Below are 26,842 nucleotides of genomic sequence, written 5' to 3'. Positions count from 1 at the left end.
CAGGCGGACTCTCAACCACTGTGCCACCAGGGAAGCCCTATCGATACTTTTATTCATTTATTTTGGCTCTTTACCTGATTACAGGGGGCCATGAAGTCTGAAAACATACTTGCCTATTGATGATAATATATAGAATAATAGTTCCTTCGTCTCCAGACTTTATAGCCACTTTGTAGCTTTCATATGGAGAAAGGTCACATCTCACTGTTTCATGTGGTACCTATTATCCAGTGCATATACTATGAATATATTGTATATATTACATGTATTAATGATGAAAATCTTCCTGTGCTAATAATACTACATTGAATTTGTATTAGTTATTAAGCAACGAGAATTAATGATATAGTTCAGGAGGCATCCCCTGTGTGAAAATGTAACTAGTGCCATCCTTTGTATAGACCTGGAAAATAGGTTCATGTTAGGGCAAGCAGGAGCTTTCTAAGATCCTACTATACCCCACTATTAGGGAAAGGTTAGAAATAAAAATAACTTCCATATTTCTGTGCATCCGGACAGGCTTCCCTGATCAGTGACAACTTTATGGTCTTAAAGTATTACTATAGACCTAAAATAAAAGCAAGTACATAATTCCTTCTTAGTGGCAGGTCAGATGTGATTGTTTGATAGTCTTGTGATTATTCAAGTTTTTTTTTTGTTTTGTGGTACGTGGGCCTCTCACTGTCGTGGCCTCTCCCGTTGTGGAGCACAGGCTCCGGACGCACAGGCTTAGCAGCCATGGCTCATGGGCCCAGCCGCTCAGCGCCACGTGGGATCTTTCTGGACCGGGGCACGAACCCGTGTCCGCTGCATCGGCACTCAACCACTGTGCCACCAGGGAAGCCCTGATTATTCAAGTTTTGACATTGCTTCAGGAAGAGAGAGAGAAAAGAAAAGACCAGTCTAAGGATATTGCTTGCACAGTGCCCTACGCTCTTTATTTCTTTTGCAGTAGGGCAGGATAGACAATAATTACAGAGAGAAATGACCAAAGACTTCACATTTTGTGCTTCTCTCCAGTCATTCCATAGCGTCAGGACATGATCACTCTTCACTTATGACTTTCGTGTGAACCTCCCGGCTCTTCACCCGCAGCTTGTTGACCTGGGACTCAGCAATGTCAGCTCTTTCCTCTGCCTCCTCCAGTTCATGCTGGAGCTTGCGGAATTTAGATAGGTTTGTATTGGATTGTTCCTCCTGAGAATAAAAATGGAATTGTGAGGCACTCATACCGGGCATCTTTCTAGACTCTGTAGGCCTAAGGGAAGAAAGGACTTGCCATCTGCAGAAAAGTTAAAATACCCAGTGGGAAACCTTATTGTCTTACCACCTTCTGAATTTTGCTTATCATTAAAATTAACTTTATGATTTATTTGGGTCTTCATGTCTCATAAATAATCGCAACTCTACTTTTGCAACCAAAAGGTGGAAAAAAAATATGTACTACAATTAGAGTAAGAAAAATATAAGAGCAGAGAAGAAGGCAAGGATAAAATCATGCTTGTTAATGCTTGCTGGAAGATGACTATTCTCTTGAATTAGATATTCTTTATCATTAGGATGAATTTCTTAATACCTTCTTTATATTGAAATAAATGTTGAATTTTATCATATATCATTTTGGCACATTTCAAAACAATCACTTTTTTTCTCCTACTTTGGATGTAATGATTCTATTGACAGACTCCTTAATATTAAGTAATCCTTACTTTGTAGGAATTAAGCCTATTTAATCACTGATGGACAGTTTCCTTAATATTTATTTATTTATTCTTATTTGGTTGCACCGGATCTTAGTTGCAGCAGGCGAGCTCCTTAGTTGTGGCATGTGAACTCTTAGTTGCGGCATGCATGCGGGGTCTAGTTCCCTGACCAGGGATCGAACCCAGGCCCCCTGCATTGGGAGCACAGAGTCTTAACCAGTGGACTGCCAGAGAAGTCCCGACAGTCTCCTTAATAAAAGTAAGGGTTGCTATAACTATACTCATGAATAAAACTGCCTTTAGTATCTTCCCCCCTATTCTCTTTTGGACAGGTTTTGGTATGCAGGTTATGCAAGCTTCTTAAAATGATTTGGAAATCTTTTCATCTTTTCCCATGCTCTGGAATCAGGGATTATCTGTTCCTTGAAATTTTGAAAGACATATCTGGACCTGAGTCTAGTTTCAGAAGTATTTCTGAAATAACTTATTCAGCCAACTTAATAATTTATATTCTCTTATTTCTTTAAGATTTTAACTGTCTTAACAGATTTATATTTTACATTTAAAAATAACCTTTCTACCTGTATGGTTTGTCCCATTTCTCATTTGTAATGTTGTGAGTTTGTATTTTCTCTCTCTTTTTCCTTGATTAATCTAGTTATAAGTGTATTTATTTTATTAATTCCCTAGATGTTAGTGAGATTATCAAATTAGGAAATAGAATACTCTAATTCATTAATTTCTACCTTTATCTTTATCAACACCTCTTACTTTTGTTATTTTATTATTATTTATGATTTCTTTATTGGACTGTCAGTTTTCTTCATTTTTTAAAATTCTTGATTCATAATGAAAGCATATAAAGCAATGAATTGTCCTTCAAGGACAGCTTTGGTTACATTCTAGACTTATAAACTCTAGACTTCTTCCTTGAAATTTTATTTACAGTTAGAAATCATTCAGTAATTATGTTTTTATTTAATTTAATCCAAACATTTTTTAGGAAAGTTAGTTTTTTAACATTTAAGTGCTTGGAAATTTTTGTTTCTATGTTCTCATTACTTTACAACTTTATCACACTGTGGCTAGAGAATGTGGCCTGTATTATTTCTGCTTTGAAATTTTTTGATTCTTTGTGGATTGAATGTTAACTTTAAAAATCAATCTATTAATATTACAAATAGTAAGCAATGAGTTAAAAACATGCAAACGTTTTTAAGAAGTACACAGTCTTCTATGAAGCAAACAGCTTATTTACTACAAGAAGTAAATAGTAAATCTAATTATTTATCTATTAGTTTTTCTTAAGAGAGGACTTCTCCCTTCCCTCTGTCATAAGGATACTTACAGCCTCCTCAGCTTGTCTCTTGTAAGATTTCACTTTTGCCTGAAGTTTATCTACCAAGTCCTGAAGCCTGAGTATATTTTTCCGATCTTCTTCCGTCTGAAAGATGATAAAAACCACAGGGCCTTACTTCAAAAGCACATGACTGTTGTATCATCTCATGTGAGTGTTTCCTGTATATGCAAGGAGTGTTTAGCTGATAAAAACGGTTGCTGTACCTGGTAGGTGAGTTCCTTCACTCTCCTCTCATGTTTGCGCAGGCCCTTGACAGCTTCCGCACTACGCTTTTGCTCACTCTCAACCTCTCCTTCCAGCTCACGCACCTGCGAATGAGTAGGCTCTTAAGAACTTTGATCCAGTAAGGCATTGGGAACAAATGGAAATAGATAGATATTGAGAGACCCACCCTGGCCTCCAGCTTCTGGATCTGCTTCTTCCCGCCCTTCAGGGCCAGCTGCTCAGCCTCGTCCAGGCGGTGCTGCAGGTCCTTCACCGTCTGCTCCAGGTTCTTCTTCATCCGCTCCAGGTGGGCGCTGGTGTCCTGCTCCTTCTTCAGCTCCTCGGCCATCATGGCCGCCTAATTAGCAGTAAAATAAAACCAGTAGAGAGAGCTGAGACAGCCCATCAAGATTCTAACTTGACCACCCCCGTGTGGCCCTCTGCTCACGTCAGTGATGGCCTTCTTGGCCTTCTCTTCTGCATTGCGAGCTTCTTGGATAATGTCCTCCATCTCTCCCTGGATTTGGGAGATGTCTGTCTCCAGCTTCTTTTTCGTGTTGATCAGGCTGGTGTTCTGGTTAAAATATCAAATTTAGAAATACTGAGTACATGAGAGCAAAATTACAATGTCCAATGTTCTAATGAACCCACAAACTAATTAATTAAGGTAACTAATTAGTATCCCTTCTTGTTCCATAAATTATCTGAGTTGACAATATACTTTCACAAGACAGTCAACTCTGAATGTCACAGTTCATATAAACAAAAATATTGTTAATCCAAAGATATTTTAAACTTTAACCTCCATAAAACATTATGAATACATTTTTAGATAGTACTAAGATTTGAGCAAGAATTTCATTTCCAGTCCACTGTATTTTTTACTTTTATGTTATACTCACCTGGGTGTGCAGGAGCTGGACGCGCTCGCTGGCGTCCAGGAGCTCCTGCTCCGCCATCTTCCTGCTCCTCTCCGTCTGCTCCAGGGTGGCCCGCAGCTCCTCGATCTCGGCCTGCAGCAGGTTGGCTCTGCGCTCCACGATCGCCAGCTGCTCCTTCAGGTCCTCTTGGCCCCGGAGAGCATCATCCAGGTGGAGCTGGGTATCCTGTGGAATGAACGATCATTGAGACACCTTGTTCTCAGGGCTGCAGTCACCCCAGCTGCCCTGGGACCATCTCCTGAGCCCATTTACCTTGAGGATGGCTTGGGTGTTCCTGTAGTTCTTCAGGGCCTCAGCAGCCGTGCGGTTGGCGTGGTTCAGCTGGATTTCCATTTCGTTGAGGTCTCCCTCCATCTTCTTCTTGAGCCTGATGGCATCATTTCTGCTCCGGATCTCAGCATCCAGCGTGCTCTGCATGGACTCCACGACTCTAATGTGGTTCCTCTTCAGCTGGTCAATTTCCTCATCCTTTTCAGCAATTTTCCTGTCAACTTCAGACTTGACTTGGTTCAACTCCAGCTGGATGCGCAGGATCTTTCCCTCCTCGTGTTCGAGGGATGCCTTAATGACAGCAAGGGGTGACATTAGCAGGGAATGGAAGCATTCAGAAGTTTTTCTGCACATGTTCCTCCCACTAATTTTGTGCTATTTCTTTTTCTGTTCAATATATGTGGCTAGTCCTAATTTTTTTTTTGAATCTGTTTACAATGCACATTTTTGACACGTACCTCTGCCTCTTCTAAAGCAGCCTGAATTTCAGACTTTTCTTGTTCCACTTGTTTCTTTATTTTCTCCAGTTCATGTATATGTTTCCCTCCTTCTGCAATCTGCTCAGTGAGGTCAGAAATCTCCTCTGTTGTTTGGGTAAAAGACAGGTAGAGGTTTGATGAGACAGAGGACATAAGAGGAAGGTTCCTCCAAGGCATGAAAATTATTGAAAGTGAAAGGGACTCACGTTGCAAGTTTTTGTTCTCTCGTTTCAAAGTTTCTAGCTGATCCAAGGACTCCTCGTAGGCGTTCTTCATCTTGAACAGCTCAGTGCCAAGAAAGCGGGCCTCCTTCTGAGCGGCCTCGAGCTCGACATGAGTTTCCTCATACTTCTGTTTCCATTCTGCCAGCACCTGAAACACCCACCAAGAGTGGTTACCTCCTGGAAAGGATAGAGGACAATGGTGGAGAGCAGAGACTGCTGTAGAAACTACCTTATCAAAGTTCCTTTGCTTTTTGTCCAGAGCTGCGCAGGCAGCGTTTGTCCTCTCCACATCGAGCATGAGGTCCTCGACCTCATTCTGTAACCGCTGCTTCGTCTTCTCAAGGGAAGCGCATTTTGCGTTCACGGCTTCTACATGTTCTTCAGCAGCCTGCAGCCGCTGGGCCAGCTTCTTCCTTGAAGATTATGTATGTTTGTAGAAAGAAGTGAACCAAACCAAGAATTATGAACTATTACCATGCTGAAAAGTATGGGGAACTTCATATTAAAAATATCCAATCATTCACTCAACAAATATTGATGAGCTTCTTTTATGAACCAGATGCTGAGTACACAGCAGTGAACAGGACAGAAAAGGTCCCTGCCTCGTGAAGCTTCCAAACAAGTGAGAAACAATAAGCAAGTGAGAAAATGCATAACAACATCTTGCAGATATAAGTGCAGTGAAGGAAAATAAAATGGAGTATGGCGTGGCCAACTATTCTAGATACTCAGGGAAGTCCTCTCCGAGGAGGTAACATTTGAGTCAAGATCTAAAAGAAGTCAGAGTGAGCCAGAGGGAGATCTGGGGGGAGAGTATTCCAGACACAGAGGGGCCAACAACTGCAAATACCTGAAGCAGCAAGGAGCTTGGTGTGCTTGACAACCAGCAATAAGGCTGATTATCTGTATAATTACTTGTTATTCTTTGTTTCCTAGCCTAGAGTTGAGGCTAGGAGGGTAGTGATGGTGTTTGCTTTATTCATGTCTTATTCTCAGGGCCTGATAGTGCCTGGCAAGTAGGAGCTAATTAATGAACGTTTATGGGCTAATTCACTGAATCTTCAAAGGTTGTGTCTTTCTGATTCAACATCCAGTGTTCTCTGCACATTCTCTCCTATCTGTGCACATACTTGGCCTCCTCCAGCTCCTCCGTGCGCTGGATGGCGTCCGTCTCGTATTTGGTCCTCCACTGGGCCACCTCACTGTTGGCCTTGGACAGCGCCCTCTGCATCTCGGCCTTGGCTTCCTGCTCCTCCTCATACTGTTCCCGCAGCAGGTCACAGTCGTGGCGGGAGGACTGCAGGGCGTGGGCCAGGGCGCTCTTGGCCTGTGGAGGTAGTTACACCTTCTTTTTACTGTACGTTTAATTGTTTAATTATTAAGTTTCAAAACCTTTTTAAAGTTGGTGTAATGGACTCCAGTTAGGGTCAGGTTAGGGGAAAAAAATGAGTCTTACAACGATAGTTACCTTTATCTCCTCTTCAAGTTGCCTCTTTAATTCCTCAGTCTGTTGAGTAAATGCTTGCTTGCCCCTTGATAGCTGAGACACCAAAGATTCTTTCTCATCTAGCTGACGTGAAAGCTCACCTGTAGGCAGAAGGAATGGCACCACTTTTTAAAGCAAAGGAAAAGTTTTGCAAAAGCCCATATTAGAAATAAGTTTAAACTCTCAGCACCGCCTTCCAGTTGAGTACCCAGGTGATTCAATTCTCTGTTGACACCTTCATGCTAGTGTCAGATTTCTCATCTTTATGGTGAAACTTACATATTAACCTGAATGAATAAATACAGCTTAAATTCTCTTTGTTCTCTCCATAACTGATTCTTTCAGGGTTATATAATATCGTGCAAAACCTGTTGATAACTGTCAAAGACGGTAGCTAAATTCTACATTGTCCCTGTTTCATAAGACATTTGAGGGACTGGGTTATCCATTGCCCTATTCAGGAATTTGGTTCACTCTGATCTAGATAAAAAGAAGCTTAGTCTAAAACAGAAGCCCTGGACCCATGCTGGAGTGACTCCTGATACCAAGCATCCCCTCCATGTGACCAAATCCTCAAGGCCTTTGTGGAGGAGAGCTTGACCCAGTCCTGTGGAACTCTTCATCTCCAGCACTGTCCCCAAGTGACCTTGCACGTAGGATGAGAGCCTGACCTGTTTGGTGAATCACACATATTCTCAGTTGCTTTTATTAGGCTCTCACATCACGATATCAGTTGTTTTTGACCACATCATCTCCACTTTTAGGCCTCATAGAGGAGAGAGTTACCAGATTCTGTCTGCAGGCGTCCCCTCTGAGTTGTCAGGTCATTGATCAGCCGCTGTTGCTCTTCCTCCTTCGATTTCAGCTCGCTCACTTGGTCTTCCAGGGTGCGGCACATCTTCTCTAGATTTCCCTGCGAGAGAAAAAGTAGAAGAAGCAAATGAAGACATTTTAATAATATTTTGCTATTTCTTCTAAAACAGAAAAATATTTATTTTGACATATAAAATACATTTTCTTATATGTAATACGATATATTAGAATTTTTTCTATATATTTTATGATTGCTGTCCTAAGTTGAAACTATACATTGGGGTTTTTAAAAAGCTAATTGTGAAGCTTTGTTCAGTATTCCAGGCATACCTCATTTTGCTGCTCTTCACAGATAGTGTGTTTTTTTTTGTTTTGTTTGTTTGTTTACAAATTGAAGGTTTGTGGCAACCCTGTGTCCAATAAGTCTGTCAGCGCCATTTTCCCAATAGCATTTGCCCACTTCGTGTCTCTGCATCAATTTTGGTAGTTCTCACAATATTCAAACTTTTTCATTATTGTATTTGTTACAATGATCTGTGATCAGTGATCTTTGATGTTACTACTATGACTCGTTGAAGGCTCAGATGATGGTTAGCACTTTTTTAGCAATAAAGTATTTTTAAATTAAGGGATGTATATATTTTTTAGACATAATGCTACTGCACACTTAATAGGCTACAGAATAGTGTAAACATAACTTTTATATGCACCGGGAAACCAAGACATTTGCGTGACTTGCTTTATTTTGTTAGTTGCTTTATTGTGGTGGTCTGAAACCAAACCCGCAGTATCTCTGAGGTATGCCTATAATAAAAAAATTAAAGATCATATACTAAATTTAAGACTTTTTGAGAATTGAATGGCACGTTTTCTAAAAGCATGTTTATAAATACTTGATTGTTTTTATGTACCGTGAAACTTTGCTTATTGGATAATTGAGAATTTTGGAGACCTGTGTTCTCCAGTTGGAGAAGAGAACACTCACAACTGATGCTCACTGCTGGTGCTGTCATTTGTTAGTAGTGTCATGGGGCCGATGCGCTTATTAACTTCTTTGAATATTAGTTTCTTCATATGATTAAGTGGAAATAATACAAATACTAACATCTTTCTTGCTTACCTCCTGGATTACTACAAAGAACAAACGACATGTTGTGTGTAAAGGGCCCTGTGCAAACTGTGACATGCACATAAAGGGTCATTGTTGTTAATAACAGTTTCTCAGACTGCGGTACCTTGGCTTTGGAGACAGTCTCCACGTTGCTAGCAAGGTCATCAATCTCCATCTTCATCTCACTCTTCTCCTTCTCCAGCTTCTGCTTGACCCTCTGCAGGTTGTCAATCTGCTCCCCCAGCTCGGCCACACTGTCTGCGTGCTTCTTCCTCAGCGTAGCCGCCGTGGCCTCGTGCTGCAGGGTGGCCTCCTCCAGGTCCCTGCGCATTTTCTGGAACTCGGCCTCCCGCTTCTTGTTCATCTCAATCTGGACCGAAGTGGCCCCGCCGGCCTCTTCCAGCCTCTCGCTGATCTCCTCCAGCTCCCGGGAGAGGTCTGAGCGCTGCTTCTCTGCTTTGGCGCGGGAGGCCCGCTCTGCCTCGATCTCCTCCTCCAGCTCCTCGATGCGGGCCTGGCAGTGGGGAAAAGCTCAATTTTAGCCTTTTTATGTCGTAACTGTGCCTCTTTGAGCCAGACTGATGGAAATATGAACTTACTTGCAGCTCTTTGATCTTCTTCTGCAGTTGAATGCCAAGTGCTTGTTCATCTTCAATCTTGCTTTGCAAATTGCTGATTTCAAACTCTTTCCTTTTTGCAAAGTAGCAGAGGATAACAGTTGAGTTCATATGCAACATTGGAAGCAAGTTCATAAGCAATTCTTTCATACTTACTTTTTGAGCTTTTCATCAAGTTGTTGTTTTTCATTTTCAATGTCCATTATGGACTCTTGGGCCAACTTGAGGTCACCTTCAAGTTTCCTCTTAGCCCTTTCTAGGTCCATGCGAAGTTTCTTTTCTTGCTCCAAAGACCCTTCAAGCTAAATACAAATAATGTTGAGTCAAAAGGATTGCTTAGCTTCCTTTCAAAGAAAATAAGTTCCTTGCTAATCCTAGACTTACGTCATCCACTTGCTGCTCTAGCTTGGTTTTAGCTTTGGTCAGAGTGTTCACTTTGTCCTCTTCTGCCTGCAGGTCATCCAGGGTCTGCTGGTGGGCCTCCTGGAGGGCCTTCTTCTCCTTGGTCAGCTTTGCGATGTTTTCATCCAGACCTGCCATCTCTTCTGTGAGGTTTTTCACCTTAGGAAGTAAAAACACTTTGCATTACATGTTACATTTTGGTGGCTTCAGTTTTATGCTTGTATTCCCTAATAATAATAAAAAAGTAAACTTTCCTTGTATACGTTTCCTACCTTATTTTCTGTGGCATGTTTCTCCTTCTCAACCTTGGCCAGTGTCAGCTCAAGGTCATCTATGTCTTTCTTCAGTTCCGAGCATTCGTCCTCCAGTTTCCTCTTCTTGGCCGTCAGCTCAGCATTGATCTCTTCCTCATCTTCAGCTCTCTCAGTCACCTCCTTGATTTTGGCCTCGAGCTGGATTTTGGTTTTGATCAGTTGGTCACATCTTTCCTCTGCATCAGCCAAGCCTTCAGCTTCCTTGAATTGGCAACAAAATCAAAATTGGGAAGTAAGAATGAAGTATTTCACAATGATAACAGTGTAAATCACCACTATTGGTTCTTTGGCTTAAACTTTTATGAACCACCTGCTGTGTGTGATGCAGGACGCTTCACATTGTGAGAAAAACAAAATGTATCAGATATTGTCCTGTTCCTTTAGAAGAGTATATTCTACAGTAGATTAGAAAACTTAACCCCAACAAGCTACCATTAATTCAGAAACCAGTTAGTGACGTAAGAGATCAGAGAAGTTGTATCAGATATGGTTTCATGAATGAAGTGGCATTTGAGTTGGGCTTTGAGAATGGGTAGGATTTGGTCTTGTAGAGATGAATATATTGGGAGAAGGATCAGGGGGAGAGAAGGGGTTCCAGCGGGAGAAACTCTGGATGGAGCCGCCACTGGATTATTTCCCTCCGTAGTCTTGGCGGATGATCCTGGTTAAGATGCCCTAAATTCTATCTGAGGCATACAGTGATCAAGAAATTCTTAGCAACCTTTGTTTCTACTTAAGAGGGTTGGGGGTGGACAGGAAATGAGAGAGAAATTGATAGATACATTCATCAGTGAGCCTCCATACCAGTCTTTGAATACATAAAAGAATAAAATGTGCTGCACATAGCCAGGTAGTGAGTATAGTGGTGTAGGACAGAGCCTAAGTGATTATCTAGGGACAAGAGAAGAGAATTCAGGATAGATTTGAAAGGGGTGGGGACAGAAAAACAGCTCTTTTCCCTTCTGTAATCTAAAAGAAGGAATTATTACACTGCCCAAACTTGACAGAAGAGACCAATCTTAATCAGCAGGAAACACATACGATTTTGTGATGAGTAAATTATACCAGACCAATTCAGTTCACTCCAAATGAAAGACAGTCTCATAAATTACATTTCAGAGTTGATGGAAGCAATTCTAAAACACTTGGTTTGGGAGTAGTAGCAGGCTGGATGGAGGGAGAGAGTTGGGGGTAGGCAGAGCGAGTTAGGTACTGATGCAGCAACCCGGGTGTGATGTGCTACGGCACTGACTATGGAGACGGATTGGAAAGAGCAAATCTCAGTTTTGGAGATCAAAAACAATAATTCAATAAAAATTGACGTAGAATACTGTCATTTGTCAGGTATACAGCTGTGATTTAAGACCCATAGACATATAGACATCTAGAAGTTCAGGGAAGTTTCAGAGAAAACAAATCACTCTCTCCATGCTATCCTCTCCTTAATATTTTATTTGGGCTAGCTTCATGTTAAAATCACTTTCAAGGACTGTCTTCATAGGGAAAAGAAGTTGTAAACCCTGTAGTTTGATGAAATTGTACAGAATGGAAGAAAATGGTCAGTTCTAGCTCATTGCCCTGGTTCTGGTTTGGGGGCATTTATTGGGTGATGAAGGAATAAGGACTTCATTAGTACCATCAGAGTGCTTTAACCTTCTCCCTCCAGTGAGTGTCTCTCACACTGACTACCCAACTCCCTGCCTCTAGTTGTGGCTAGAGTCATAGCGCTTGCATCCTGATTAGCAGTGCACAGGATGATACCACTACTTACAGCCTGAACTTGGAGCTGCAAGTCATTTTTTTCTTTCAACAGTGACACCATCTTTTCTTCCAGTTCCTTCCTTTTTGCCTCTGACTTGGCAAGTTCTTCTTTAGTTCTCTCAAACTCTTCCTTCATGTTGGCCATCTCCTTCTCCGTCTCCGCACTCTTCAGCAGGGGCTTGATCTTGAAGAAGAGTTTCATCCAGGGCCAGTGCTTGACGTTCATGAAGGCTCGGATGTTGTACTGGATGCAGAAGAGAGACTCCCTGAAATTTAATTGATGCAAATTAGATATTGTGTGGATGATGAAATGAGATGAAATCTTGGCAGTGAGAGTTGGAGGTTCTGCCTTCCACCATGTTCCTCACCTACTTTCAAAAGCACAGATGAAAGAAATTATATTTGGGGATGGTGGTCAAGGACTCATTAATCATTCCTTTCTCTACGTTGGTGCTTCTCAAACTTTGGTGTGCATAAGAATCATTAACCTCTTTTTTTTAAATTTATTTTATGTTTTTGGCTGTGTAGGGTCTTCATTGCTGCGTGTGGGCTTTCTCTAGTTGTGACAAGCAGGAGCTACTCTTCGTTGCGGCGCGCAGGCTTCTCATTGTGGTGGCTTCTCTTGTTGCGGAGCACAGGCTCTAGGTGCACGGGCTTCAGTAGTTGTGGCACGCAGGCTCAGTAGTTGTGGATCGCAGGCTCTAGAGTGCAGGCTTAGTAGTTGTGGTGCACGGGCTTCGTTGCTCCGCGGCATGTGGGATCTTCCCAGACCAGGGATCGAACCCGTGTCCCCTGCATTGGCAGGCGGATTCTTAACCACTGCGCCACCAGGGAAGTCCCTCATCTAGTGTCTTAATGATCTCATCTCATCAAATACTGGTTCCTGGACCCTTTCCCCAGAGATTCAGATTCTGCAGATATGAGGTGGGGTCTAAAATTTGCATTTTTAACAAGTTTGCAAGAGATGCTAATGGTGTAGGTCCAAGGACCACCCTCTGAGAAGTACTGCTCTGCTTTAGTGCTTTGCAAACTTTCCTACGTGAATGCCACTGAGAGCAGTGAAGGGGGAACCAGACCCCTCAGGGATGTGGGGCATGGGATAAAGGGACTCATTAAAAACTCAGAATTTCTTTGAAAAATCTCTGGTTTTATATTTTAATGTTGTATGATTTTTGCATTCTACTCTAATCTCATCACATTTGTTTTCATCTAAATTATTTTTAAAAATTAATTACCTTCATATATGGGCAATTAATTGCCCCAATATATATCTATATATATATCTACATATATCTCTCTATATAAATATATATATAGGTTCATGACCAAACTTACTATTTTTAATGAAATAGAATACAGTAAAAGATATTAGCAGAACTACAGGTGATAGAAAATCTGTTCCATGTAAATTATTTATATATTTACACACACATACATGTATGCATGGATATACAGGTGGCAATATAAAATGCATTTCTCCCTATGGATCCCGTTCATATGCGTCCTGCAGTTTGAGACACCTGACTCGTAGTCTTAGAACTCTGTCCCTGCATCAAATTAGATCACTAAAAAGCCAGGTACCTCGGTGAAATTGTATTAACTTACTGAAAAAATATTTTTCACCAATTTTGCCCTTAATAATTTAAATCATAATAATTCAGTAATAGAAACGATCAGATGAAGAAGTTGTTTCTGCATGTTGAGTACAACCACTGTTGAAAATACTGTCTGCTATGCAGTTCAGTGTATCTTATTTAATGATCTACCCAGTAAATTCATATTAGAACCAAATGCTAGGGCAACACTTTGTCTCTGCTTACTCAATGGTATGTTTTCTCTCGTTAGATAAGACCTACACATCTCTCTTTTTTATTATGCTTCCCTCTCTTTTTTATTTTTTACCCGAGCATTCGATGTATTCTGTGGTGATGATTCCTACCTTAGCTTTTCTGGTACATGTATATCTCCACTTCAGCATCAGACTCTTACTCATTCCTTCTTACTCTGGTGGCCTTATCATATCTGAGCCTTAACTGTAAGCCACCTCAAATATGCTTCTGAAGGATGTGAGTAGACAAGCAATATGTTTGTATACCTCCTCTCCACCATCTTCTGGTACTCCACTCTTGCCAAGAACCCTTTGCACCTGGCCTGGGTTCGAGTAATCAGCTGGGCCAGCTTGTCATCTCGCATCTCCTCTAGGAGCCCCAGAAGGCCAGCTTTGAAAAAGACCTGTGTGTGGGCAGAGTTGCAGATCAGAAACTTTACACAGACTCCAAAGGGACAGGCATAGTGTCTGGTGGGCCTTAGAGACTATTACCTTGGTGTGACCAAATTTATACTGGGTGTGGTCAATGTCGATGGACCCAAGGAGCTTCTCAGAAGCCTTCTTGCTGTCAATGAATTGTCCTTCAGGGATTGCACTTGCATTTAATACCTTGTATCTGGTAAAGTAAATATAGTTTTTTAAAACTTGGTTTATTGATGAGACTAGTAGTAGCTAAGTATTAAATGATCCATTAAAAAAACCCAGAGCTTTAAAACAATTATTCTTTCTTCACAGGAAGGACGTTGTATACATAGATGGTCAATCTAGTATCTACTGTCTATTTTTATTCCATTTTACCTTCCTGCACAGTTGCAACTTTCCTTTCTGCCTCATCAGACCCTGTTCTCAGGAAAGTATTCTACAGTTTTGTTCCCATAGTGTGTAGATGAGCAACACAATGTAACATATTATCCTTGCTAGATGCATTTGCTGTTGATAGTGCTTCCCTCTACTGAGGTTTTGGAAGGATTAAATGAAATAATCCAAACATATCAAGCACTCAAAAATGGTTCTTCTCATAATTATTGACGTTAATGTAGACATCTATGAGCTAAGCCCAGGAGCATGGTAAATCCATTGAAAAGTCTCTAGAGTGCTTAGTATGTGGTATATCTGTGTTTTAAAGGTGTTTTGAGGCTTATAATTTTTTACTCTTTTTGTAGCAAATTAAAAATAACAAAGGCATAGTTTTCACTAAATTGTTTTGCTTGCACTAAATATATTTACACTAAACTCCAGGAAACACCATAATTAGGAGAGTCTGACCTCTGTTTGAAGTCTGCATACAGGATTCTGCTTGGGAACCCCTTCCTACAGATGCGGATGCCCTCCAGCACACCGTTACACCTCAGCTGGTGCAGGACAAGCTCATGCTCCATGGCCCCTAAAAAAAACCCCATATTTATTTCACTGCAGAGTTTTGTTAAAAGGAGGTATGGCAGTCATGCTTTGTGCTTCCACTCTAGAACTTCTTACCAGGCGTTTTTGTTTCATTGGGGATGATGCACCGCACAAAGTGAGGATGGGTACTCCTGAGGTTGGTCATCAGCTTGTTCAGATTCTCCTGTGAAATCAGGGAAAATCCTGTTATCTAAGATTTAGACATGGTTATGAGCATGTGGTGATGTCTATAAAATCAATGTCCATGGCTGAGTTGAATGATCCTTCTGGACCATTTTAACTTAAGGTACCACCTTGGTAAACTTTTCCTGAGATGCAGTTTCCTCCTCAATACCTCTTTCTCCACTTGAGTTGGTAGGAGTTACACATATAAAGCAGGCTGTCAGGTGATTCTTCTCAGTGTATGCAAGCACCGTCCTCCTTCCTACCCTTGTCCCTGGCCACCCACGTACATTTACAAAGCCATCGCCTTCCCATCCTGGATGGTCACCCTTCTACCAAACTCTGTGGTTCTCCAGGAAGGAAATACAAGCCTACACTACATTTGGACTTATTCTCATAAATATAGCTTCCCCTTTCCAACTCTGTCAACTTCTAGAGCATAAAGATTATCTATAGGGGGAACAATCCTACCAGTTAAATTGAGAATTGACTAGATTATGAACATGGATACCATATTAGGTTCCTTAAGGCCTAGCTGTTAGATTTTCATTAGTCCTACTGATGATTTAGTCTCTTGGAGCACGTGCCATTGCTTATTTGCATGACTCAACTAGATTATGCATAGCAGAGCATTACGTTTTATAACATTTCCTATAAAATATTTTTTATTATTTGGCTTAGCATGAAAGATGACCTGATAATTTCTGAGTAATTTAAAGCTCTTCTCTTCAAAGCTAGATGAACAGAAGCCATTAGTTAAGGTCAGTCCTTTCCTAAATGACTTGTGGAGAGAAGGCTTTGTGCTTTTAAAAACTAATTCCCAAAATAACAAGAGTGTCAAAAACAGTTTGTTTCTTACTCTGAAAAGGGCAGACACGGTCTGGAAAGAAGAGCCCTTCTTCTTACCACCTCTCTTGGCACTCCCACCGCCACCCGCCTCTGGAGAACAAATAAGAAAAGTTGTCATTCAAACATAGTTTTGAATTGACAGGGCTATTTCTTGCCTATTTGTTGATTTCTGTGCTCACATGGAACATTTTTCCAACACAGATGACCTCTCTGTTTGAGCCTGAATGAATCTTATATGTCAACTAAGTTTGCATCCACTTTTCAGTGGTACTCAATAACCAGCAGATACGGAGGAAAAAGCAGGAGAGAATCATAGAAGCCAAGCCTTTTCATTGGTTGAGATGTTGAAAGTTCCTTTCTGACTCTTTGCAGTAGGACCTCCATCAGTGCTGGAGTGAATGTATAATCACAATGCAGCCTACTTACTCAGGACTTGGAGGCACAATAGATTTGGCCCTGCAACACTTCAGCCTAGGCTATGATATCACTAGCCTCAATCTAACATCACATTTTGTAGTATCAGGAGAACATGTTGGGATTTTTTTGAGCATTACCTGCTTCAGCACTTTGAGCCCCAGAGAAGAGGTAAGCTAGAGTCTTCATTGCAGACTTCTGGTACAGCCCGACCACCGTCTCGTTCAGGGGGTCCTTGTTCTTGTCCAGCCAGCCAGTAATGTTGTAGTCCACGATGCCGGCGTAATGCACCAGTGAGAAGTGGCCCTCGGCCTTGCCTTTAACCACCTTGGGTTTTTGGAAGTTGGCAGACTTTCCAAGATGCTGTTCATACAGCTTGTTCTTGAAGGAGGTGTCTGTGGCCTTGGGGAACATGCATTCCTCTTCCAGGATGGAGAAGATGCCCATCGGCTGGAAGCAGACCACAGCACAAAGTTACAATTCTATATAAGCATTTTTCTTTGTCTATAGAATTAAACAAGGTGCAGTGAATAATTTAGTTCTCACAAAACATAGTTTCTAAAACTTGAAACGGACCTTCTCGATGAGCTCAATGCAGGCGGCCAGGTCCATCCCGAAGTCGATGAACTCCCACTCGATGCCCTCCTTCTTGTACTCCTCCTGCTCCAACACGAACATGTGGTGGTTGAAGAACTGCTGCAGCTTCTCGTTGGTGAAGTTGATGCACAGCTGCTCCAGGCTGTTGAACTAAATAAATGGATGCGTTTACTTTTCTCTTAGCAAATTGAGCAGTTTAAGATATAGGGCTTCTTAATTTAAAAATGTAGACTAGCCTTTAGATTATGGGTATCAAAGTCCTTGGGGGGCTGTGAAATCTACTGTTTCCTCTGCTGCCATTTTATACAAAATCCTAAATCATCATCATTATTAACTCTCCTTTCTTGCACTTGCTTAAATTGACTCAGGTGTTTTTCTGAGTTCCTACTTAATCATTCCATGTTTATTCCCATCATCTTCTGCATTTTCTGTTGACTCATTTAACAGCTAATTTGAAACCCATTAGAAGCTGACTGGGAGGAGTCTTGTGTGGAAGCCATCATGGTCAGCATTGCAAGGGAGCAATAATTGCCACCCCTACTCTTTGATGTGAAGCGAAAAAAATCAAGATTCCAAATATTATGTACAGTATATTAACACACACTCATATTTTTTTAAAAGCCAAAATGTTAACATTAACTAGATATAAATAGCAGAATTAATATGGACTCCTTTTCCTTCATTTTCCATAATTTCTGCCATGCCTAAGTTTTGCATTTATAATTAGAAAAAGATAAACTTCTTTAAAACTATAAGCAGGAAAAATGTGTCTTATAATCAAATATGAGTTTTTATCCCATATCACATTGATGAGAATTAAGAGTTCCTTGCATTGAATTTATTAATGCTGACTCTAAATTGCTGACCTTTTCTCAGCTCTTATTATCTGCCTAAGTGTTTCTGAATGGTTTCCCTACCATATATTCAGAGCATATTATGCACTGCACAGGTTTATTTTGATATTTTTATATTAACTCCACTTTGCATTGTGGGATTTTTAAACCCCTCACTACAACAACCTAATTCCCAACTCCCTTTGGATCATGTAGCAAGTTAAAGAGTCCTCAGTAAGTAGCTTATTTCTTATAGAAGTGGGATTGCCACTACAATAAATGATTAGCTGCCCAATCAGTGTCTTTTAAATTTTAGCATAACTTTTTGACATTGGTAATAAAAGGTTATAATATTCACAGATTTCTTCTTATTGATGTTTCCATTGCTTTACTGTAAAAACCCCTTAGCAGCGTACTACCAACTCACATCAAAGATCTCAAAGCCAGCGATGTCCAAGACCCCGATGAAGTACTGCCTGGGCTGCTTGGTGTCCAGCTGCTGGTTGATGCGGGTGACCATCCACAGGAACATCTTTTCATAGACAGATCTGGCCAGGGCGCCCACTGCATTGTACACCTTGAAAGACAAAGGTGTATCCCTTGAGGTTCATAGAGGACCATAAAATGCTTGCATCCCTGGCTGTGAATTTGAATTATGTACGTACCTGCTCTACAGTCTGGCCTTTGGTGACGTACTCATTGCCGACCTTGACCCTGGGGTTGCAGAGGGCTTTGAGCAGGTCAGCAGAGTTCAGACTCTGGAGGTAGGCTGCCTTGTCAGCAACTGAAAGGAAGAAAGGATAGAGTGATGTTATGGCCCAAAGCAACCCGCTTCCTCAAATAAAAAAAAATTTTTTAAGCTACAGGCATTTTGTGCAGTGTTTTCAGAATATCTTTTTGAGTATTCTTGCCCATTTTTTTCACTAACTTCAAGACCTTGGTTATGGGTAGTGTTCCCTAAAGAACTTCAGAAATTGTAGGGACATATGTCTAATACCCGTGCCGCACATATCTTATATAGGTATACTTTCAAATGCAATTCTTGGAAATGAATTTGTCTTCCCAGGAAAGCTCAAGGGTAACAAGTTAAGAATGTGATTTTCGGGCTTCCCTGGTGGCGCGGTAGTTAAGAATCCACCTGCCAATGCAGGGGACACAGGTTCGATCCCTGGTCCGGGAAGATCCCACATGCCGCGGAGCAACTAAGCCCTTGAACCACAACTACTGAGCCCGCGTGCCACAACTACTGAAGCCCGCGTGCCTAGAGCCTGTGCTCTGCAACAAGAGGAGCCACCGCAATGAGAAGCCCCTGCTCACTGCAACTAGAGAAAGCCCGCACGCAGCAACGGAGACCCAATGCAGCCAAAAATAAATAAATTAAAAAAATAATTTTTTTTAAAAAAGAGTGTGATTTTCAAACAAACATGAAGTCAGGTGGATACTCAGTTGATACCTTCAGTGCCATCTGGCTCCGCTTGCTCCTCACGCTGCTTTTGCTTAAATTTCAAGTTTCCATAATGCATCACAGCCCCCGTGAGCTTGTAGATAGAGATCTTCTCATCATTAGTAAAGCCCAAAATATCAATAGCACTCTGCCAACACAACCAATAGAATGACTGTCAGGTTATGATCCATAACCTGGTTATGTTGTTATGTTAATAGTTAACATGTTTATAGTTAATAGTTAATATGTTTACTATTAATAGTTCACATTTGGATAATTCCTGATTTGTTGGTCAGACTGAGGAAACTACCAGTACTGATGGGAGCAAGGAACTCCTTAGATTGGGTGTCTAGGGAGCTAGTCAACTGGAAGCCAGCACAGAGCATTGGAATCACAGGTGCATACTCTCTGAAGATGCAAAAAGTAAACTTAAAATAGAGAACAAGGATAGTAAACTTATTATTTTGAGAGGTGGTATGGATTTAATGCAAGTAGATTATTAAAAAATGGTTTAGGGAAATTCGGAAAGGATAGTTCTTTAAAAGACTATCATGGGCAAGTGAGATGTTGCAGGGGCACATCCCAGTCTTTTCAGTTGACTCCAGGTGGCACATCCACGCCCATCTTTGAATCTTCTTTTGTGATTTCTACGAGAAACTGAGGATTTATCTAGCGGGACCGTTGCTCTGACCCCAAATAATCATTCTAATTTTCTTGTGTTCTACTTACATCCGTGGCCATCAATTCTTCCTGATCATCAATGCTGGGCACGCTGATCTCTCCTTGACTGACGAATGGGAAATCAAATGGGTTGGTGGTAATCAGAAGCATTTCTAAGTACATGGAACAGAGAAAAGGTAAGCAGAAATATCCTCTTCATTAAAATAACAGATTTCTAGACAAATTCTAAGGCACTAGGATGGAAAAAGCCGTGATATGTTATTGCCCAATGAAAAAAAGAGATTACGGAAGAGCATGTAACTGTGATTCCAGTTACTGTATGTATGTATCTATTTGTAAAGATATATCTACAGAAAATGACTGGAATGATATTCATCCAAGTGTTTATAGTGATTATTTTCATAGTGATAGGATTTGGAGGTGTTATTTTCAGTTTTCCCTTTGAATTTTTATAATGAGCACACATAAATTTTTACCAAACTTACAAAGCTGTTTTCAAAATCAAGACAATATGTACAGTTGACAAAATTCCATCGTGGAATACTGAGTTGGGCCAGGCATTGCTAGGTGCGGGTGTAGTAATTTTGGAAAGGAATTATTACGTTTCTTACCAATTAGTTCTGGTTTCTTGTTGGATGTGATCTGATAAAAAATATGATAGCTCCTTTCAGCCTTAAGCTGGAAAGTAACTCTAGACTTCTCTAACAGATCTGGAAGGAAATAAATGACAAAGAGGAAAAATGTAAAAATTCATATGAGATGCAAATTTTAGTCATTATAGGTCATAAGAAACAGAAATTATTGTAAGGTATATGCAAGCACTTACATGTTTCAATATCAGCAGAAGCCAGTTTTCCTGTAGTGCCAAAGTGGATTCTAATGAATTTACCCTTGAAAGAAAAATTAACATTACTACTTTGTTTTTGAATCATATCAAATCTTTAAGAAACTCAAAACACTTGAAGTGCTGACATTTTAATATTAAATCAATTCAGAGACAATTTGTTTCAGGTAGAAAAAGGTGTATCTCCTATTTTTTAGGTAAGATAATTTTATCTTTAAAATTTAAAAATTGTGGATAATTGTAAATAGTGAAAGATGAACTCAGATATAGGGTCATATATCTTTTTTTTTTTTTTTTTTTTTTGTGGTACGCGGGCTTCTCACTGTTGTGGCCTCTCCCGTTGCGGAGCACAGGCTCCGGACGTGCAGGCTCAGTGGCCATGGCTCACGGGCCCAGCCGCTCCGCGGCATGTGGGATTCTCCCAGACCGGGGCATGAACCCGTGTCCCCTGAATCGGCAGGCAGACTCTCAACCACTGCACCACCGGGGAAGCCCGGGTCATATATCTTTTTAGACAGGACTTGGATCCATGTTATTACATGTTCAGAGGAAAAGGAAAGAGCCATGGTATAATATAATTAAATTAGAATGGAATGAAAAAGACTCAGAGAATGTATTCACAAACATCCCATAAATTTTGACCAGTGAGCAGTGTCTGTAATAGTGTCCAAGAGACTTACAAAGCGAGAGGAGTTATCATTCCTCACGGTCTTGGCGTTGCCAAAGGCCTCAAGCAGGGGGTTGGCACTGATGATTTGATCTTCCAGAGTCCCCTGCAAAGGCAAGAGCATTCCTCACATGTGGGGCTCGGGAGTTTCTTACTAGACAGCTTGGATCCTGACGTGGCAATCAGACCCACCTGCATTTTGCCACTAGTACCTTCATCCTTCCTCTTCTCGCCAGTGACTGCAATTGTTGCAAAGTACTGGATGACACGCTTCGTGTTCACAGTCTTCCCAGCCCCAGATTCTCCGCTGTCAAATAAAAACCAAGTCAGTAGGGGTCCCACAGCTGGTAGCTATTGCAGTCATGAAAAGAAAGCATCAAATCTACTTACGTGATCAGGATTGACTGATTCTCACGGTCTACAAAAGAGAGATTAAGGACGGTCAGTACTGCCTAACATCTTACGGAAAAACCTGAACGAACGTTTTGGCCAACCCAATATTTGTAAATGGAGAGTACATAAAATGGCATGGACTTAGTATTTTTTTTTTTGCGGTACGCGGGCCTCTCACTGCTGTGGCCTCTCCCGTTGCGGATCACAGGCTCCAGACGTGCAGGCTCAGCGGCCATGGCTCACGGGCCCAGCCGCCCCGCGGCATGTGTGATCTTCCCGGACCGGGCCACGAACCCGTGTCCCCTGCATTGGCAGGCAGACTCTCAACCACTGCGCCACCAGGGAAGCCCCATGGACTTGGAATTTTTCAGCAGTCCCGAGGACTTGGCGGCCCTAGGCCTAGCACCTTTGCCAGCACTGCTCTCTCCTGCTCCCTGTGCCCACCCCCGCCGCACATTAGTGTACAGACTGCCATTGAAACAGAACGCTGCAAAGAAGCAGCAGACTTTCTCTTTTTATACTCCACCACTAAATACTCACTGAAAGTGGACTTTGGGGTTTTCAGGTGGATTTAGATGACAAGTTAGTAACATGTTTATTGTAGGTACAAGAAGTAATGAAAAATAGGCATTAGAGATATTTTTAGTGCGTGAGAAGGAGTAAATATGGTAAAGGTGGTACCTTTGGAAATAATCATGGCCTTAGTCATATTTTTAGGGAAAGTAAAAGTTCATTTTGATGTTTTACTCTCTCTGAAGGGGAAATCTTTCAGCCCTTTCCCCAGGTTACCTTTGTACCTTAGACTGACCTAGCTGAGACAATATTCTAGGAATAAGATATACGGTATCACTGTTTTAATACCAGATACACCTTAAAATCTGGAGTGCGTTTAGGTTGGTTCTGGGCAAAGGGCAATAGCATTTAGGGGACCACCTCAAAGAGTGTGCTGAGACGGGTAGAGTCTCTTTCTCCTATGGTTCTGTTCTAAAAAGATGCACAAAACATCCAACTCACCAGTCAGCATGAACTGGTAGGCGTTGTCAGAGATGGAGAAGATGTGGGGCGGGGCCTCCTGGCGCTTTTTGCCTCGGTAGGCAGCCACCACCTCAGGGTTGTACACCGGCAGCCACTTGTAGGGGTTGACGGTGACACAGAAGAGCCCCGAGTAGGTCTATGCAAGGGAGTAAGAAAGAATAACTAGCTGAACACCTTTCCTGTGATTTGTGCAATTAACTCATTAAATGAATTTTCACTAAAAGGAACACTTTAATTAAGTGCTCTACATGTCTTCAAGGCATCAGCACAAAAACTAGTTGAAAGGTTCAACAAGACAGCAGAATCCTTGAGGGAAGGGACTATAGCTTAGACTTCTCATTATTCCTTTTGGGATTTGTCACAGTGATTTTCACATAGCAGGAGCTCCAAAGTTGTGGGGTTTTTTAAATGTAGTATAAGACATTTTTTACTGTAGTTTAGAAAATGGGCATATATTTCCTTTGTAGCATTAAGATATTCAAATTCATAAAAACATAAATTTGGTACCGAAGTACTCAACAATATGGAAAATCTTCTTAAGATACTGTGATCCAGTCATTTAAAAAGGCACACATGAAGGTATGCAGCAGTACTGGGGAGATATTTGTAAAATACTACTGAGTTATAAAGATACAGAACACAAAATTATGTAAATACGTTATGATTACAACAGATGGATTTCCAAAATCTTTGACAACTGGTCTAGGATAAGTACAAACCAATCAGAATGGATGCTGACTCTAAACACCAGGTACACTTGTGTAGGTGTTGTCCAGCTGACTAGTAGCAGTGGCTAAACTATACAGAAATGATAGGAATTCCTTGACGGTCCAGTGGTTAGGACTCTGAGCTCCCGTTGTAGGGGGCGCGGGTTTGATCCCTGGTTAGGGAACTAAGATCCTGCAAGCTGTATGGTACGGCCAGAAAACAAAAAACAAAAAAACCCTATACAGAAATGTCAGCCTAACATAATAGATTCAATTAGAAAGTACTACTGAGTTTGTATTATGTGCAAAGCCTCTACAAGGCCCTGAGAATGAAACATAAATGAGATGTTGTTCCTTGAGGAACTTTCAGTCTATGTAGGAGACAGACACGTAAATGACTGACGGTGGAAAAACATTGTCAGTGTTATTGCAGAGACAGAAACAACAGGACATGACATCCAACTTTGCCTGGGGAAGTTGGGAAGTTTTCATCAAAGAGGCATTCCACCCAGAAGGGACCAGAACACAGAGATACAAATTGTGGTTATTTTGGAGGAGTGAAAATTGGTCTTTAGAAACATTATTTTTAAGTGTTAATACATGAGTTTATATTTTCCTTCTGAATGATTCTGCATCAGGAATGGGGATGAGGGGAGATGTAAGCACGTGGTTGAGATATAAACAGTAGCTGCTCTAGCGTTTGTTCAAGGGCTCTCTGGCAAACCCAGTCCTTGTGGACAACGGCCTTGCCTGGCTTTGGATGAGAAGACAAAGGATTAAGTGCCAGCTGTTGGGTTGAGCCTTACAGCAGCAACCGTGAGCCTTTTAACTAGTGACATTACTAGTGAGAGCGCAATGAGTCACTACTTGTAACCCATTTATACTATAATGGGCTGACAGGGTCCAGTGATAAAGCCCACTTCGGGGGTGGGGGGCACTCACGTAGATCATCCAGGCTGTGTAACGCTCTTTGAGGTTGTACAGCACTCCTGGCTCGTGCAGGTGGGTCATCATGGCCATGTCCTCGATCTTGTCAAACTTGGGAGGGTTCATGGGGAAGACTTGGTCATCTTTCACTGTCAGAGTCTGGTAAACAGGAAGGGTAACTGTTTGTCAACTGAGTGACCACACAAAATAATCAGTAGAATGTGGTTGGCTCCTGGGACTCTACTCACTGCTCCTCCTTCGGTCTTCACTGTCACTTTCCCACCTTCTCTGCTCTGGATAGTCCCTTTGACAAAGGATTCCTTGGGCTCGACCACAAAGACAGATGACTTGGCGTCAAAGGGCCTATTCTGGGCCTCAATGCGCTCCTTTTCAGACTTTCGGAGGTAAGGAGCGGCCTCCCCAAAAACGGCCATTTCCTGGTCTGAACTCATGGCTGCTGAACTCAGAGGTCCTAAAGGAGATGAAACATTTCATACTAGAGATTCCGGATTGTCATCTATATCCATAAATCTCTATCTTGATGATATTTCATAGGCCCAGTTGAAAATTCCATCAGGCAGGTGCACTGTACTCCACGCTACAGTTATTGAAACAAACATATTACAAGGACTCAGAGGCATCAGGGGTCACTGTGTACCCAGCATTGTACACAGTGGCTGTTTTCTTCTTTCATCCTTCAAGAATGACATTCTAATAAGAGGGCTGGGTGGTGGCCTCGCATGCTGCTAAGGAGCTTGTGATCTGGGGTTGCACCTGATCTTTCTGAGCCTCAGTGTCTCCATCTTTAGAATAGGGATTATAATATTGCCTTTCTGAATCCACAACCCATGAGATAGAGTGAAGACACTTTGAAAAAGAAAAGTTAAAATAATGACTGAGAAAGCAAATTGAAATAGTTGAGGCTACTAGATATAAAATGTCATTTATTATAATGCAAGAGAATTCTATTTCCTGCCATATAACGTAAGAGAACTTTATGTTCTCCGTGAGACGTTCAGCTAGAAGTGCTCATGTTCAGTGGACTTGGCGGCGAGTCGGATTATAATTGTGTTTACTATTTTTTTTTTTTTAGCTGGGTGCTTAGTAGAGTTTCTCTAACATAATTTCTTTGCATATTAAATCCCGTTAATCAGTTTAACCCAGTTAAACTAATTGAGGATAAAAGCCACAGCAGACATTATCCTCATTCTTCCACATTAAAGTCTCCCTCTGCTATTCCACATTTCCTTCCAAAAGAGACAGGCTCCGGCTGCCCCATTCTGTGTTGTCAGCAGGTTGCCAGTGGCATCAGTAGAATGAAAGGTTTAGCAGAGGATGCTACTTCAGTCATTACGTGATCAAATTACTTGAAACTCATTTTAATCATCTTCCCACCAGTCTCTCTCTTTAGAAATGCAGTGTGTAGTAGTGGGGCAGACTAATATCTTTACTATCTATGTGACAAAAATTTCATAGTGTTTTGGTTTCATACAGCACTCAGCACTGGATAAAGTAACTTTTTAAAAGTCTTTAAAGAAGTAAAAGAAGCATTTTCCTAGGTACTTCTCATTTGTTAGATATCATGTTTGCTAAATGAATTCTAAAAGCAGGACACATTTTTATCAAATTTGAGATTTTTAGCCAGGGAATCTTAGCGCAGATTTTTTTTTCCTACAGAAACAAAATAATATTCTATTAACAACTGTTCTCTTGTAAAAATATTGTCCCACCAGTGCCTGAGTCCTAAGACTAGGTGCATCAATCTAAAAGGCAAGTCCTCCGTCTCCTTCTCCCACACCTTTCCTGAAATACAGTTGTTAAGGTATATTTCCTGAGACAATCACTTTCTCAAAGGTTGCTAAATGACACAAATCTGTTCTAGAGGTTCTCGCCTTCTCCTCCAGGGACTGGTTAGTCCAAATCTTACCTTGTTAGCAAGTGAGAAGATGCAGCCTGGAAGTGAGACAGTTCTATAAAAGAAAAGGAAAAAGTACTTGATTAGTTAACCAAAAAGAAAACAAAGCAAAACAAAAATCCCATTTGTGGCATTACTTGCTGTTGTAAACAGAAGGCAACAAAAGTCATGGACGTAAAATGTGCAGTATCAGAAAGAGCAGTACCCCAGCCAGCAGCTGCAGCTGACACTGGGCGGTGTAGCTAGCCAGTGTTCCTCCTGAAAGTCCGGTCCTGTTCCCACTTACCTTGGAGCTTTTTAAAGCAGGACGAGTCAGCCTCATTCCAAGGGCTCCTTTATATGGATAGCTATGGAAACAATGCAGCTGCTTCTTCTTTCTTAAGTCAAAAGGAATTGTTTGGCAAAAAAAGTCTTGGCAGTCTTGTATCCCCACATAAATCTCATTCATGTTAAGAATGGT

General features: G+C 41.3%; 1 protein-coding gene across 1 annotated transcript; it reads right to left on the bottom strand.

Moving 5' to 3' along the window:
* Positions 1-912: 912 nt before the first annotated feature.
* Positions 913-26,443, bottom strand: LOC132510829 (myosin-2). The gene is made up of 39 exons (XM_060133249.1): positions 26,395-26,443; positions 24,716-24,939; positions 24,483-24,626; positions 22,813-22,969; positions 21,796-21,823; positions 21,598-21,712; positions 21,419-21,511; positions 20,721-20,784; positions 20,506-20,604; positions 19,943-20,046; positions 19,223-19,361; positions 18,435-18,553; positions 18,197-18,346; positions 16,916-17,086; positions 16,480-16,789; positions 15,936-16,015; positions 14,990-15,077; positions 14,780-14,897; positions 14,006-14,129; positions 13,781-13,917; positions 11,696-11,951; positions 9,883-10,125; positions 9,593-9,769; positions 9,365-9,510; positions 9,191-9,281; positions 8,716-9,105; positions 7,454-7,580; positions 6,650-6,768; positions 6,312-6,508; positions 5,411-5,594; positions 5,164-5,329; positions 4,937-5,061; positions 4,461-4,769; positions 4,170-4,373; positions 3,716-3,841; positions 3,455-3,625; positions 3,267-3,371; positions 3,052-3,147; positions 913-1,197 (listed from the first exon to the last, which is right to left on the bottom strand). Exons 2-39 carry the CDS (start codon positions 24,917-24,919, stop codon positions 1,045-1,047), a joined length of 5,829 nt encoding a protein of 1,942 aa, XP_059989232.1. The 5' UTR covers positions 24,920-24,939; positions 26,395-26,443; the 3' UTR covers positions 913-1,044.
* Between the last annotated feature and the right edge of the window lie 399 nt (positions 26,444-26,842).

Source organism: Lagenorhynchus albirostris, chromosome 20, assembly GCF_949774975.1.
Source record: "Lagenorhynchus albirostris chromosome 20, mLagAlb1.1, whole genome shotgun sequence".
Taxonomy (NCBI): domain Eukaryota; kingdom Metazoa; phylum Chordata; class Mammalia; order Artiodactyla; family Delphinidae; genus Lagenorhynchus; species Lagenorhynchus albirostris.
This window is presented reverse-complemented; position numbering and strand designations above follow the sequence as displayed.